Here is a 16,085-nt window from a genome sequence, read left to right on the forward strand (position 1 = left end):
TGTACTGTAACCCAGCTCACATAAGCACAAAATATTTGTAAAGCTCTAGCTGAGTAGATGGTGTTAAAACATTACCATGGCCAGGCCTTCCTATAAACATGGGCTTATTATCACTGCTACCTAAAATTACATCCCATTCTGCCAGTCTCTGCACTTTATCTATTTACGGAATTGATCAGCAGTAGCTTTTCATGACTCTGGCTCTGGCTACACCCCATCATATGTTGAAAAAGCTGAAGTCAACTTTTCAGCAGGAACAATGTGGCAAAAGAAGAGAGGGAGGAATTTGGCTATGAATAGAAAGATGACAGGAAGACAATATTGTCAGAAAGTACCACCTGAAAAATACACACTTTCACATAGCTTTTAATTTCCACTTTCAATTTCTCCATACTTTTAACAGTGGTACATAAACATTCAGGTTTCAGGCTACCAATTTTAACACTTCCATCATAGAATATCAGATGAACCTAATCTTAAGGCACAAAGTTCTATCTTTTTCAGCAAGTCTTAATTGTTTTGCAGAATTACAAGCTAGATTCCTTATATACTGACTTATGTATGTGCTGGTTTTGATTGGGGCAGAGGTACATTTCTTGACAGTAGCTAGTATGGGGCTGTGTTTTGGATTTCTGCTGGAAACTGTTGATAACTCAGGGATGTTTTATCTGTCAGTAAGCAGTGCTCACAGGTTCAAGGCGTTGCTATTCTTCATCCCACCTCACCAGCAAGGAGGCTGGGGGTGCATAGGAAAGTGGGAAAAGGACAGAGATGTGACAACTGCCCACAGCTGACCACAGGCATTCGGAGTATTTGGTGTTTGTCTTCCCAAGCCACTGTCACATGCAATGGAGGTCTGCTTTCCTGAGTTTCACTCAACCTGCCTGCCAATGGGAAGTGGTGAATGCATTCTTTGCTTTGCTTTGCTTGCATGAGCAGTTTTTACTTTCCCTATTAAACTTCCATCAACCCATGAGACTTCACACTCTTACTCTTCCTATTCTCTCCCCCATTCCACTAGTGGCAGTGTGAGTTAATGACTGGGTGGGGCTGAGTTGCTGACTGGGGTTAAAGCCCATCCAAAACTGAACTACAACAAAAGATTGCAAATTAAAGACTAAAAGAATTAAGGTATGAAAATGCATCTCAAAATCTATAGCTAAGTACCTTAATTTTTTATAGCCTGTGAAAGTAAATGAAGTGTACATTTTCATAGCTTTAGAAAAGTTGAGTCCTACATTTTTAGTTAATCTTTTTGTTCTCAGTTAATCAGTCAATTATTTGTCTGCAATCACAAGTTTTAGTATGCTAGCAGTTTTTAAAATGTACTTGCCTCTTAAAATAGTCAAAATAGAACTTTTATAGTATGAACTGCTATAAAGATAGATCAGGGTGCTAATTTTTCTTAAGTTGATACAATCAAACTTTATGGTGTGTTTGTTTTTCAAAAAACTGGCCTAAGGTACTCAAAGAAACTGGTAATTTATAGTCATCAATCTATTCTGAACTCTTTTCAATCACCTCCACAGGACAGTTAATTGTATTTAGTGGCATTTAATGCTCAAGACTATTTTTCACAGCATTTTAAAAGGGAAAGGGCAGCACTGTCTGCTTTAACATATAATTTGTTAGTAATTAGATTTAGCAGTTCTTTCTTTTTAATGCTTCTGAAGCAAAAAATGAATATGCTACTCTATAAAACTACAACTTAGTTGGAACAGCTGTGCATAAAGTGAGCAGAGAGAAAGACCAAAAATCTAGTTCAAAGTTGAGCATCTAAAGGCTTCATTCCTGAGTGCAGCAGTGCCACTTTCACGAGCAACAGCCCAAGTGAGGGCCTGTATTTGCCAGCATGGGCAGCACCTGAGCAGGGCCAGGAGCTGCTCCTGCTCAGCCATCTCTCAGCTGCCATCTCCTGGGAAGGCCCCTTGTAAAACAACCCCTTCCTCCCCCGCCCCACTATTCCACGACAATCCATCAGCTGCTGTTTTCATCATATGCATCAGGCTGAGCTTCTCTTGAGAACAGAGCACAGTGCTCAAAATCAGGAAAGGAAACTCTTAAAATCAATCAGTGCTGGTATATGGATGTTCAGCCAGACAAAGGGGTGGATCAGTGTATTCAAATTTTGCCAGCCAAGACTAAAGCATCTTTTCAGAAGGACAAATTATCACTCTGAAGACATGCACTTCCACAGACAACCCTGATCTGGCAAATCTCTACAGGAATCACTTGCTGACCCTCTGGGTCTGTAGCATTTGAGTCTGGGAACATTGCTCTATGTACCAGAGCCACCAACTCAACACAGCTGGTCTCATGAAGAGGTGGGATTAGTCTTCACTCTGGACAAGGCAGAGAAACAGCTGGACTCATCCCAGAAAGCTGGGTCTTCCTTGTAGACAGACAGATCTGCAGCTGTCTATCATCCCACTCAATGGACCTCACCATAACACAGAGTAGCCCTCATCCAGCACTGTAGTTCTGCATGTGTGGACAGCAAGAATTGCAACCATATCTTTTCCTAACACACACTGAGACACTGCTGGGATTCATCCCCTGGCCTGGCAATTTGGAAATGCTTCTGGGACACTTCAGACACAGCTTAAGCATTTATCTTAGAACACAGTAATCTGCCCTCTTATGATAATACTGCCCTAGCAGAGAGGGTAGCCCTACAGAGGGAGGCAGAACACTGAGTTCAGAGCATGAACTTAAATTTCAGTGAGATACATTTTACCTCTAATTAGCACACCATCCCTCCCAGAAACATTTCCATTTTGCTTTTACATGCCAGCTGAAGAACCCAAAGTTACACAAGACTGATATATCATTGTTCCAGAACAAAGCAGTACTTGCCTCATGCACAGCTAGGGACAAAAAATGACATTTCATTGTCTTTACCATGGCAGCATACACACATTGTAACACTCAGCTGTGACTCAGTACAACATCTCTTCCATTCATTGTTCCTGGTCACTGTGGGGAAATACACAATTATTCTCTCTTCTTTTCTGCACCCTCAGCTGCATTGCTGATGGAGAAGGTGCACTTAAGGTCACCCTGGAAAAATCTTCCAGGAGACTGCAGTGCTAGAAAGGCACTAAAGAGACACTACTGCAACTCAGGAATTGCCCCTTATCATGGGGTCCCAAATAGAATTTAACAATGGTAACTAAGATATACTATTGATTTTCTGTATCAGCACAACACTAGTATGGAACCACTGCATAAGTTTTACTTAATTCATAAAATATCCACTGAAAAACAAGCTAACATTTATTTTTGTGAAATTAATACACTAATTAGTTGCATAGTAACAACAAACATAAACATGGAAAAATGAACACCAAGTATGAAAAGTTCATGTATTTCTTTCTCTTCTAAAGAGAAAAAGAATTCTTTCACAAAGCAAGTGATTGTGCTCAGTATTCTGTACAATTCCCAGGAAAAATTACATTCAAACAGCAGAGGGCTTCTCTCCAACCTCCAAAAAAACCAAAAACTCAGTCTTGTACTTGACCACCTCTGCCTAGATAATAGGGCTCACAGGCTCACATGGTTTGTAGAGTGTGTATCTGTAAACATGCAAAGAGCAGCTGCTGTCCTGCAGATGAAGGCCTGACTTCCACTGAGGAAAGTACATCAATAATTTAACAAGCACAGTTTAACGATGTTTCTGCCTGAAGCTGTATGTTTCCCTACAATTTACTTAATTCAGATACAGTAACTAAGTATTAAAAGTGATTAAAATCCCTGGGGAAAAAAAAAACCAATCATCACCTACTTTGCCCATTTTACTTTGTGCAGCTAGAAGTTGTTAGTAGATTTTTGCAGACACAATAAAATACACTATACAGCTGAGGCTTCACTAGTGTGTGATGTAATGATTACAGAATCAAAGACTGGTTTGTATTGGAAGGGACCTTACAGATCACCAAGTTGCAACCATCCTGATATAGGCTGGGACACCTTCCACTAGACCAGGTTACTCAGAACCCCATCCAGCCTGACCTTGAACTTTCCCAAGGATGGGGCATCCACAGCTTATCTGGGCAACCTGTGCCAGTGCCTCACCACCCTCAGAGTAAAGAATTTCTTCCTATTATCTGATCTAAGCCTACCCTCAGTTCAGCTTAAAGCCATTCCCCCTTGTCCTTGGGAAAATTCCCCCTCCAAACTTACTGTAAGCCCTGTTTAGGTACTAAAAGGTGATGTAAGGTTTCTCTGGAGCCTTCTACAAGCTGAAAAACCCCAGCTCTCAGCCTGTCTTCATAGCAGTGGTGTTCTAGTCTGATAAACTTAGTGGTCCTCCTCTGGACTCCTTCCAACAAAACTTCTTGCACTGGGGGCTCCAGAACCAGATGCAGTGTTCCAGTGGGGTCCCTTGAGGGCACAGCAGAGGAGCACAATCACACCCTTTGACCTGCTGGCCCTGCTGCTTTCGGTGCAGCCCAGGACAGAGCCAGATTTCTGGGCTGCAAGTGCACATTGCCAGCTCATACTGAGCTTTCTGTTCACAAATACCCTCAGGTGTTTCTCCCCAATGCTAGTCTTGATCCATTCTCCCTCCAGCTTGTACTTGTGACTGGGATTGCCCTGACTCAGGAGTATGACCTTGCACCTGGATTATAAATAACTATATATGATGTAGGAACATATATATGAGGAACTGAGCAAATAATTTTGCATTACCTTATTTTCCTTCACTTGTATCTACCTTGTCTGCACTGATAATGATAACTAGATAACACTGCCTGCCAGCATTAGCAGAAATGCCATACACAATGGGATTTGAACTCTTAGCATCTAAATACTATCACGGCACAGTAGAATAACAAATAAAATTACCTTGCTCAGACACATATTTCCCCAGTATTTCCAGTGAAATCCAGGCATATTATGTCAGTTCATTTAACTAGTTTTCAAAACAGTAACAAGAGAAAAACTGTAATAAGATTAAATCTGAAATGTGAATATAAATACATACATGAATTGCAGTAAGTTCAAAAAACTATCTTTTCTTTGAAAAACTATTTCATTTGATGACTTTTAATCCCCACACATTAAGTCAAATTACTGAACATAATTATAGTTGTGTATTTGTAGTAATAGTTGGTTTGGGTTTTTCTTCCTTCAGCACCACACAACTACACAACCAAAAAGTCACTTCAAAATTTTGTCTAGACATCATTAAGTAGTTACAGATTGGCATGTTATTGCTAAGGCAATTCTTTTTGCTGGTAGAGTACTAGCTTTAACTTTGTATCAATCCCTATCAATATTGTTTAATTTAAAGGAATCGTAGTATCAGCTGCACAGTAAAAATCTGTGAGACAGAGCTACTGGAACATAAGCACTACTAAAAATTTAATAACTCTGGAGTATAGTTTGTATTTTCTCCTCTGTCTGCACTAAAATAGTTCATCTACTTCAAGTAGCTTTTATGTTAGAAGAATGTCAAAATAGCATAAAGTTTGCAAACTGTGTCTGCAGTCATATAAAATTAAACCTCTCTGAACTTTAAGATTGAAAAAAATGCCATTGTCCTGTGGTGATCTGCCATGCAGACAGAGAACACAGAATACCAAGGTAAAAGAAGTAGAACAGTATTTATCACAGAATAGTCTAAACCTTGCCACAAAGAATTTTAGGGAAGATTCTTTTAAAAACTGACTCCATGTTAAAAATGCACAGAAAGGCAATTCCAAAGGAGAGTCAAGACACCTAAAACCCCTAATTAATCCTCAGTCATTTCACTCAATCCAAACTAAATTATTGAAATTGAAACATCTGTTAGAACCATTTAGAAACAGAGAATCTCTGTAAAAGCTCAAAGGTAAATATGCTCATTAGGAAGAGTAACACTTTATTTTCAAAGGAATACAATTATTTTTCTGAATTTGCCCAAAAGCATTCCTTGTTTTCTTTCCAAGAACATTCATCCTCATAAATCTCCTGTAATATAAACAAAGAATGGGAAATGTTGTGAGTCTGCTACATACGGCTACAAACCACGCCAAACAACTCAATAGCCACCCCGCTATCATTTACTGATCACATCAGGACTGCACAGCATTTGGCTGGCAAGCAGAAGAGAGGGCAGCACCCTTAGAACATATAAACTTGGCTGAACCCCAAGCTGATCCCCACTGAATTTAAAAGGGCCTACCTAAGCTGAAGTCAATTCAACAAAGAGATCTAGAAGAAATTATGTAATAGCTGTAGAGTACACAGCATTCATGCTGCTACATTAACCTACTGTACCATCGTTTTAAGACAAAAATTTAGATGTAACAAAATGTCAATACTAAAATAAAAATTACATTAATACACTAAATACACTACTAATAGATCTTAAGGACAGACTGGATTACCCAGCAGCAGTCCAGTCCTAAGCAGCAAATTCTGAGTCCCTGATTATTTATTCTGAGAGAACTTCCATCTCCTCAGGAGGTATCAGAAAAGTGAAGTAATGTGTGGAATATCACTGTTAACCACATGCCAAGTTCTGCCAGGGAGAGGAGGCAGAGATAATGCTCATTACTTGCATGCAACACTGAAGTTATACAATGAAGCCCTTTCTAGACTTGGGCTGGCTTCTCCACACACTTTTGTGCGCCTATACTAGCTTTGGGACTTCTGCTCATTGTGTGCTGTTGCTTAGTGCTTTGTGCTTTCTCATGGCCACAGCAATGAGGGGCAAACAGACAAGAAATGCTCCTGTTACTTCCAAGCTGCAATGCTGTCCAAAGCAAAGCTGACTCAAATTCTTCCACAAGCCTGTGCAGAACTGAGCTTTGCTACTCAAAAGAGGACAGCTCAGGCCTCCTTCGCTTTCACCCTAGGATGGCCTCAAAATAGAGAGGAGCTAGATGGTACAGGTCCAGGAGAACCTTCCAGATGCTCTACCTGTCACAAATTGGCCTGGCTGCAATAGAGGGAACTCACTGGTGCTAGACACTGACAACCCATCAGGAGCAGCTGCTACTGCCTGGAATGCTGCTAAGGCAGCCCAGATGTCTAAGACTAGCACAGGTCTAAATTTGATTTTGTCCCCGAACTTACCTTTTTCCATATAGGGACAGATGCTTTTAAGGTATTGATGCAGTACATTACAGCTTCAAGGGATTCTGCTCTGTGCGGAGAGGAGACTGCAATAATTACACTTGCTTCAGTTATTGGAACCACACTAGGGAGAGAAGAGGAACAACAGCAGTTTTAGCTAAAACTTAACATCAAGAGCACCCAAAAGTTGTAGCCATGTCACGTCAGTATTCTGTTCACATGCTCTCCTGACTCATTCATACTGAGCAAGTGTCAAACCACATCCAAAAGATTATACACTTTTTAAAAGAAAGAAAACCATAACAAAAATCAGTACCAGATGTTAGAATTCCACACTCTAGAATAAATAAACCCACCAGACAGAGGCTTTTTTCTTCCATTCTTTCTTTTTTTAAAATTAAGCTTATGGAATTAAGAGGGGGAAATTGTTAAAATGTAACAATGCATAGGAAACTCACTGGAAGCTGGCTTAATAATGAACAATAACAAGTAAGAACAGCCAGTTCTTACCTAAAAACCTAAGAAATCATCTCAGTTTGCATAAGAATTTGTGAAAGAATAAATTAATTGCCTCACACTATGCAGATTTCGTAATGAAACCAAATTTTTGATGAATTCTGATTTTAGATTCTTGTTTCCTACTTAGTGTGCTGTGTTAAACTTAAGAGAAGCACAAGGTTCTGTGTTTCTCCTTGCAGTTGTAGCATTCCCAAAATCTCCCTCCCAATCCTCCCTCTATAGTAAGACTCCTTCGGCCCAGTCTATAGGAAGAAATCTCAGCCTAAATGCTTTGACCTGCCCTCATGACAGCCACCCTCTCTGCTGACTATAGAGGAAATCTAGGGAAACCACCCCTCAGGCCTTTTATCTTAGTTACCCTTTACAATCACATCCCAAATTCCTTCAGGATTTCTGCAATTCCTGCTAGTTTTAGCAAGAAATCTTCTCTGAAGTGGGAAGGCCTAAGAGTATGTCAGACACTAGTATTCCGACAGCATTGCAGTTTTGAATCAAAAGGAAAATGCTTATCCAAGACTCAAGGAACAACAGGAGGTTTCTCACAAGCATGGCTGGCAATTACCATGCCCCACAGCCTAAGCTTCCAGACTTTATGTAGCATAAATAGACTAAAATCTGACAAAAAGAACATTCTGCAGCCCCTCCACAGGAGAGAGAAGAAAAAAATAAAGTGCTGCCAACTTCATACCTTTAAAAAATAAAGAACAAAATAAACTAACAGCCTCCCCTTCCCTGGAGTGAAATATCTCCCCACTTTCAAAATATCACATCAGCATCAAAGATCCTTCCAGGCTAAGTGTGGACTCCAGTAAACCCTACCAATAAACACATTTTTGAAAACAAAATTTTTGAACTTAGCTCCAGAGCAAGAGCTTGATCCTGCAGCCAGCTTTGCTGCACTATGGTTTCTAAACACTCTCGTGGGTTCTGCAACTATGTAAGCACAGCCATGCAGCAAACAAGAACTGATATTCCAGTTGCAGAAGAACGAGGTCTGGACATACATACCCAAGTCTATGGTGCACTGCAATATGTTTGACTGAAGGCCATTTCTGTCTAACATCTCTGCAGATTTTCTTTATTTCAGTCTCTGCCATTGAAGTATATGCTTCATATTCTAAGTGAATCACTTTTTTTCCTTCAAAATTATTTCTTGTAGTACCTAAACAAAAATGATTTATCAGCTAAAAGCAGTGGGTAAATGAATACATATTGTATCTTTATAATACACATTATATACTAAATTAATACAGAGTAAAAACCCAGGATCTCTTGCTATGGTCAAGGTCAGCACTGTGCAAATACAAACAACTTCCCTAATCATGGCTGCATAATGAGATTATTTGAACAAGATAAATCTTTACTATAAAAGGGAGAATTTAGTTTACACATTACACAGATCTGCAGCCCACAATACCCAAGGCTGGGACATCTTCTGTGGTAACTGGTAAGGTTATATAAGGTTATAATGGCATTTGCCCATATAATTTTTAAATTCCCAGTATTTAGGAGCCTAGTAGCACTAAGATTTAAGCACAAAGCAGTTTCATATGTGTGCCACATACATTAAGCACTATACAGAGCTATCAGCCTGACCTTCACCAGCCCACTGGTAGAATAGTACTCCACTTTCAACTAAGACCTGAGTTACAGAACCTCGCATACAGGTGTGGACATGTGGTTGTCATAGCCACAATATTCAATTTCCCACCCTGAACAACTTGTATCCCAGGGGACAGGGTAACAACTCCCAAGCAGTTCTCTACTCCAGAGCTACTGTTCTGTTTAGTCCTATGATAGCCATATCAGCCAGAAAGCTCCACACCACTTTAGCCCACGGCAGCTATTTAAGAGCTGCCATGGTCTTGCTCTAATAATTCAGAATCTGTTTTCTAAACATAATGCACTCAGACCCGGAACTGATTCATTTGAGAACTACAAGTCTGGGATGTGGACAACCTAAGTTACATTTATTAGACTAGTAACATGTCTAGTGACCTAGCCACAGATATTAAACTCACCAATGAACAGAGACACTGCCCCACAGTATGGTGAAACAACCAGCTCTGACACTTCATCTACAGAGAGCTTTTCAGACTTGAGCTTGATAAAATCTTTTGGCACATCTTCGTTTTCTTCCATATCACAATAGAAAAACTGAAACCAAACAGACTCTGTTGTTGTTCCTGAAGATACTAGCATCAGCCAACTGCTTTTTATCCAGTGCTCATGCCCCAATTTATGCACAACACAAGGCACTATCTGTTTACCCAAGAGACTAGTCTACATGTGAAATTCACTTCTCAGCAGCCTCACTGAGAGAATATTACCTGCAAATAACAAGCAATGACTTGGTTTTATTGCATACATATTTCTTTCTGATAGGAAAGTCTAGTACAGTGGGATAAAACTATAATTAGTCCAAGGTCCTGGTTCAACAGTACATTCAACCAGCACAGACCACTGTGTAGTGCTGGTAAATCTGTGGTGATATTGTCAGTCCCTCCTACTTATCTCATCAAATCAAACAGTTTAAAACAGAGATTTCTGATAAACATGGATTAGAGTTCTAATCCTAAAGTTGAGTATGCTCTCCAGGACATTCAGGACCTCATACTATGAGTCTGTCACAGACACACAGAAGACACTTCTAACTTATCTGAGTAGAAGCCAGTCATCAGATCACCTAGGAATGAGAAGTAATTTGATCAGCAGCAATGGAACAAGCTGCAGCGAGTAGATGAACTGGCACTTGAAAGCAGTCAAAGAAATGAAGTTATTCTAAGGACACCTTTTTAACAGCCACAAACTAACAAAATTTCTAAGCAGCAGTCAATTATTTTTACTTTATTATCTTTTCTGTTTAAAAGTGGCAGGAAATTTTTCATTATTATCTTGTTTAAGCAAGCTAAGTTTCCACTGGTAGGAAGAAACAACCAGGAAAGAGTAACAAGACCTAAAACCCAGATTCAAAGCAATGCCTGACCTCTCTGGCAATTGTCTTCCATTTACTGCATACGTGTTAATCATTTACTGGTACACTGGCTTATAGCTTCTGCTCAGCACAACTGCACTCACCAGACGGAAACACAAGTTGGGTTTTCTCAAAAGAGTACTGGGGTGGAGGGAGAGAATTGCAATCACATCTTCAGACCTAAACAAGAAAAGGTTCTTGTAACATCACACAGAATTCATGAGGTATTTTAGCACAGGATTACACTCCACAGGAAACTAGGCAGTAAGTGATACCTACCTAACAGAACCTAGGCAGGTTCAGCCTCCACTAATTGGTGGGATGATGGCAACCTCGTCTCCAGGCTGCAGGACCAGGAGCTGATCTCCAAGAAGCACGTACTCCTGCCGAACAGCAAACACCACTTGATCCCGGATGACAGCAAGCCTGAGGGGGATTGGAAAGAGCACAAATAGGTTTCCAGACAATGTCTGCATCTAACCATGAGATTTCATTAAACAGCAAAGTGGTGCTCAGTATAGGGCAGCTGAGGTTAAAACCACTGAGACTTGCATAACTTCACTTCCAAGACACTGTCAAAAATACAACAAACACACACCTCCTAATCTTGGATTTTCTTGTAATGGCTAAAAACAAATTAGATCAGTATAATTTTCAGAAATCAGGAATTGGATTTGTCATAGGCCTATGTTAGAACAAACCAATCCATACCAGACCTACTTCAGAAGCTTACAATAAAAAAGTTGGTAACTCAAGAGGCAGCAACTATCCAATCTGGGATTAGAAGGAAATACTGTCTTGATGCAGTTTGGCAGGACTGGAGCAATTTTCTTATACATCAAGAAGCATTGTGGTATGCTGTTCATGAGATCTCATGAAGATTCAGTAATCAGAGAGCTGCTCTTGTTGTGCATGCTCAGACTTTGTGAGGCTTTGGATCTTTTGTACTTACAGGTCTGAAACCTGCTATTGATAAGGAGTGGCCACAGAACTAAGAGAGCAAATGTGATGTGTCTTCTGGCAGATCTTCTACATATTTTTTCCGTGAGATATTGCTGTGAGAGTCCATAGCTCTGGATATCATGAGGCAGGGAATCATTTCTATGACTAAGTACAATTACATAGCAAGCATGAGGACCATAGCAGTAAGACAGGAGAAAAAAGGATTGCATTTTACTTCAGATGACACAGGCATGATAACAGTTCTTCTTTGAGACTACAAAATCTGGCATAACCAGCTCAGCTGTATTGCCTAGAAACAAGTAAGCAGACCAAAAGAGTACAAGTAAAAATCATCTTGTTTCCTACCAGCTAGATAGACAAAAAGTAGTCAAGGCACAGGCTGAGCAGAACACAGTAGCACTGATTCAGAGAACAGACTGAAGGGAGGGATTGTATGAAAGCAAAGCAAGCCACTAAAGAACTGTGCACTACCATGAAACTGAAGTGCCCATTAGAAGGACGGGCTCTAATTAAAGTCCCTTGCAATCTAATTAGTTGGGGAAAATGTGTCGAACAGAAAAGCACTGTCAAGTACGCTCAAACTGCAATTTGAATATCCATTAGCAATGTGAATAGAAGTCTGTGGTCAATGCCCTACAATTATATTGAGTTTTTCCAGAAAATTCTACCGCCCCAAGTCATCATTCATAAAAGGATAAAGTTGACAAATTACAGCAAAATGACCAATGGTGCTGCTGCTGCTTCTGACATAGACAAAAAGGCTGCAAAGTAAAATATATGCATTCCCTACTGCCTCTAGCACCCAAATACACTTTATTTCAATTCTCTGTGAGGAAAAGGTCCCGGGTCGAGTGTTTTGTGAAGAGTTTCTCACTTGGAAACAGATACCAATGTTAAATAGTTCATTTTTTTTCACAGTGTTTAAGAGCATTTTACTAAAGAAAGACTTGGACATCTAAGTCCAAAGTTTTGGTAAGCCCAGAGTAGTGAGCACTAAATCCTGAGGACCACAACCTCTTTTATAATTTACTCCTTTTTTTACCCCCTTCTATCTCTCCAAAATGGTGTTGCACCTTTGTCCATCAGACTTATTCTTGACAGGACTGAGTACCTTCCCTCAGCTTTAAACAGAGGGGACATTTCTATTAACACCCCCAAGAGCACCAATGCTGCTGAGACCCTTACAGCATACACAGTACTTTCTCAGGACCAGACTCCTTATGAAATACAAACAGCAGCGTTTCAGAGTATTGAAGTGGCTGACCATATTTGTTGTGTTAGGGCTGAGTGGCTGGAAGCCTCTGGGGGCTTCAGTTTCCTTCCTAACCTGCCTCGCAGAGTGTGCCATAGGCTCAGACCAATGGCTCACAGTACAGTTAATCACAGTTAAGTTTGAAAAGCACTCTGTGACCATGGCACAAAGTCCAATCTTCCCTTAAAAACCTTCAAGGAGAGTGACTCCACCACGTCCCTGGGCAGTTCATTCCAATGTCTTTGCATCCTTTCAATGAAGAATTTCTTCCTAATGTCTAACCTAAGCAATTGGAAACACCCACATATTATCATTTATTTCTTATTTATTGTCCTGGCTGTGCTTGATACCTCCTTGCAACATCTCACCTTCTCCACAGACTAATAACATGGTAGTTCTCAGTTACCACACCACAGCTTTCCTGGACAATGGACCATGTGTACTCTCAGGCCCAGTTTTGGGTACATGTCCCGCACCTGGGCCCTCCTTGTGTATACAAAAAGCTACAACACTTCCAGCTGTGCAAAACACAAAACATTTAGTGTTTAGGGTTACCAAAAGAAGGTAACACCATTGGTTTTGTTGAAGTACTACTATGTGTTCCAGCCCAACGCTAAGTACCGAATTTGCATTACAAAAAAAAAAAAAATAAAAATCCACGTTTCTTTGTGCACCTCAAGGGTAACTTGCTGCATACCTGGGGTGGACCTTGACGATCTCCTCCCAGAGCTGCAGAGAGGTGATCTCCCGCGGCACCGAGAGGGTCTCGCAGCGCAGCCCCGCCAGCTCCGCGCTCCTAGCGAAATACAGCACCGAGACCTGCCCGGGGAACAGACAGCGCTCAGGGCCGCGGGGCCTGCCCAGAACACCGCTCCCGAAATACCAGCACACGACCGGAACCAGAGCACCAAGATCTCGATGCCGATCGGCTCAGCAGAGTCCCTCCTGCCCCGGCTGTCAGGACAGCGGGGGAAAGGAGGAGAGGGCGGGGGCCGGTGAGTGACCGCGGATCCGCGCCCGCCGCCCAGGCCGCTCCCGCTGCCCATCGGAGCCAGGGGCAGCGGGAGCCCTGCCGCCCTGCCCGGCACCGGCCGAGCCTCCGGCCGGACCGGCCTCGGGGTCGCCGGCTGGTGGCACCTACCTGGCAGCGCATGGAGCCGCCGTCCCGGGGCGAGCTGCCCTCCGCCGCGGGCCCCCGGCAGCGCCTGCGCCGGGGCGAGAGGCGCCGGGCCCGGACCGCCCCCTGCGGCCTGGCCGGGAGCGCCGCGGGCCCGCTCCCTCTGTCGGGCCGCGCACCGCCGGTTCTTTCCCTTCTCGGGTGGTGGCGAAGGCGGGAGATGCCGGGGCTTTGCCCCAAAACTCAGGGTACAGTGTTAGGGACGGCACTTTACAAGCCGGATTTTCAGGAGGACTCGCAGCCCCGCGCTCACCGGGATTGCAGATGTTCGCAAACATTACGCGTCCACAGCCTGACGTCTTAAACATGTACTAAATGCACAGGACAGGTAGAATTGGCGTGTAAAAGCCACGGATCCGTTTCAGTGCTGACACAGGATTTCAGGGTTAGGGCCTGTTTCACCTCTGCCTGCAGTAAGTGAGCAAGGTGGAAGCTGGCTGGCTCTCACCGGGGAGGGGAGAGTGACACGGGATGTGTAGTAAGTGCTGCCGAGAGACCCAGAGCAGTTGTTCCACACGGCATAACTGTGTCCCAAAACTACTCCTTGTGGGTGGCCAGGGTTATTTCTGTAGTGTTTGTCTGGTGACACTTGTAACCTCACAGCAGTAATGGAGGAGCTCCTCCAGGCAGACAAACCAGGGGTAAGTCCACAGCCATTAGCAGTGTGCAGAAAATCATTCTGCCAACTCCCAGGGTCCACAATGAGACAGAGGAGTCCTGCAAAAACAAACTCTACTGAAAACTAGGGAGATCCCACTGGGGCATAACCATCTAGGATCTCTCCAGTTTTTAGCAGACACAGCCTCCATTTATTCTAAGCACCGTCCTGCTTTTCCCCTAGGGTGAGGTACTAGGAAGATACAACTTTTCAGAGATCCGCATACTACGTATCTCCCCTCCAGCATGTATCCCCACACCCATTCTTCCAGAACTTGTTTGGTTCTTTCAGGTTATCTAGTTGTTTGTAAAGGCATGCACACCCATTTCTCCTACCATCAGTGCCATAGAGTTTATGGGCAGTAATTGTGATTTGGGCTGGTGGTCATTAAATTGTTAAGGTTGGAAAAGACCTCTAAGATCATTGAGTCCAGTTGAGATCATTACCCCAGTACCACTGTGTTCACCACTAGTCCATATCCCTGGGTGCCATATCCACAGGTTTTTTTAACCCTTCTGGGGCCAGTGATTCTACCACTTTCCTAAGCAGCCTGTTCCAATGCCTGATCACCCTTTTAGTGAATTGTTCTTCATATACAAACTAAATCTCCCCTGGTGCAACTTGAGGCCATGTGCTCTTGTTCTGCTGCTTGTTCCTTGGGAGAAGAGACTGACCCCCAGCTAGCCACAGCCTCCTTTCAGGCAGCTGTAGAGAGTGATAAGGTCACCCCTGAGCCTCCTTTTCTCCAGGATAAACACCCCCAGCTCCCTCAGCTGCTCCTCACAGCACTTGTGCTCCAGACCCTGCCACAGCTCCATTGCCCTTCTCTCAACAAGAACATCAGTCCTTCCTGGATGCAACACTGTCAGTGAAAAAAAGCAAAAAAAAATTTAGAAAACCCAACCAACCAACCAACCAAACAAACAAAACAAACAAACAACAAAAAAAAAAAAACCAAAAACCACCATCAACAAAACTGAGAAAGGAAGCAGACTTTTCTGCGTAATAATTCTCTGATTTACAAAAACAATGAAAGTTAAAGTGATTACGTTTTTCAAAAAGTGTGTGATAGAAATACAATCATTTCTGGAGAGCAATTGTATTGCACCAGTTATTCAGTACATTGTGTCTTAATCCTCTGCTGCGAGGAACAAATAAGTTACTTTTTAAAATTGTGTTCTTTTGTGAATGATTAACTGGTGTTACAAATTGAACTCTCCTAAACACAGCATGTGTCAAGTGAACAAAATAATTGCTTTCTTTTTTTCTCTGGGCTGAGTAATTTTGGATCTATACATCTTAGATGGAATAGATCACTTTGACATGGTGTGTGTGACCCAGCCAGTAGCTAGCAAGTGGCTGGCACATTTTTCCCATGCAAAAGGTATACCATAATAGGTGTTCTCAGAGTGAAGTGGAGGAGTACTGGCCTCAGCTGGAGAAAATTAGCCTCTCAGCCCAGAGGATCTCAGCCCAG

General features: G+C 42.3%; 1 protein-coding gene across 4 annotated transcripts; it reads right to left on the reverse strand.

Moving 5' to 3' along the window:
- Nucleotides 1–332: 332 nt before the first annotated feature.
- MOCS2 (molybdenum cofactor synthesis 2) lies at nt 333–14,061 on the reverse strand. 4 transcript variants are annotated; one of them, XM_036404019.2, is made up of 6 exons: nt 10,838–10,855; nt 10,663–10,738; nt 9,606–9,741; nt 8,593–8,746; nt 7,066–7,189; nt 333–5,955 (listed from the first exon to the last, which is right to left on the reverse strand). In XM_036404019.2, the coding sequence occupies exons 3-6, from the start codon at nt 9,724–9,726 to the stop codon at nt 5,887–5,889; spliced, it is 468 nt and encodes a 155-aa protein (XP_036259912.1). In that variant the 5' UTR covers nt 9,727–9,741; nt 10,663–10,738; nt 10,838–10,855; the 3' UTR covers nt 333–5,886. The 4 variants fall into 4 exon arrangements, 3 of the variants coding, with proteins under 3 accessions (XP_036259912.1, XP_036259913.1, XP_054373768.1); XM_036404020.2 differs by lacking the exon at nt 10,663–10,738 and having other exon boundaries at nt 10,838–10,902; XR_008508934.1 differs by lacking the exons at nt 333–5,955; nt 7,066–7,189; nt 8,593–8,746 and adding exons at nt 13,471–13,592; nt 13,915–14,035 and having other exon boundaries at nt 9,716–9,741; nt 10,838–10,984.
- Nucleotides 14,062–16,085: the final 2,024 nt, after the last annotated feature.

This window comes from Molothrus ater, chromosome Z (genome assembly GCF_012460135.2).
Source record: "Molothrus ater isolate BHLD 08-10-18 breed brown headed cowbird chromosome Z, BPBGC_Mater_1.1, whole genome shotgun sequence".
Classification (NCBI taxonomy): domain Eukaryota; kingdom Metazoa; phylum Chordata; class Aves; order Passeriformes; family Icteridae; genus Molothrus; species Molothrus ater.

Excerpts from the sequence above, each read along its gene's own strand:
- MOCS2 (XM_036404020.2), bottom strand. The coding sequence starts at position 9,726 with ATGGAAGAAAACGAAGATGTGCCAAAAGATTTTATCAAGCTCAAGTCT. Across the intron at positions 8,747-9,605 it reads GGCAGTGTCTCTGTTCATTG|GTACTACAAGAAATAATTTT; the intron begins GTGAGTTTAATA and ends ATTTTTGTTTAG. Across the intron at positions 5,956-7,065 it reads CTGTCCCTATATGGAAAAAG|GAGATTTATGAGGATGAATG; the intron begins GTAAGTTCGGGG and ends TTTATATTACAG.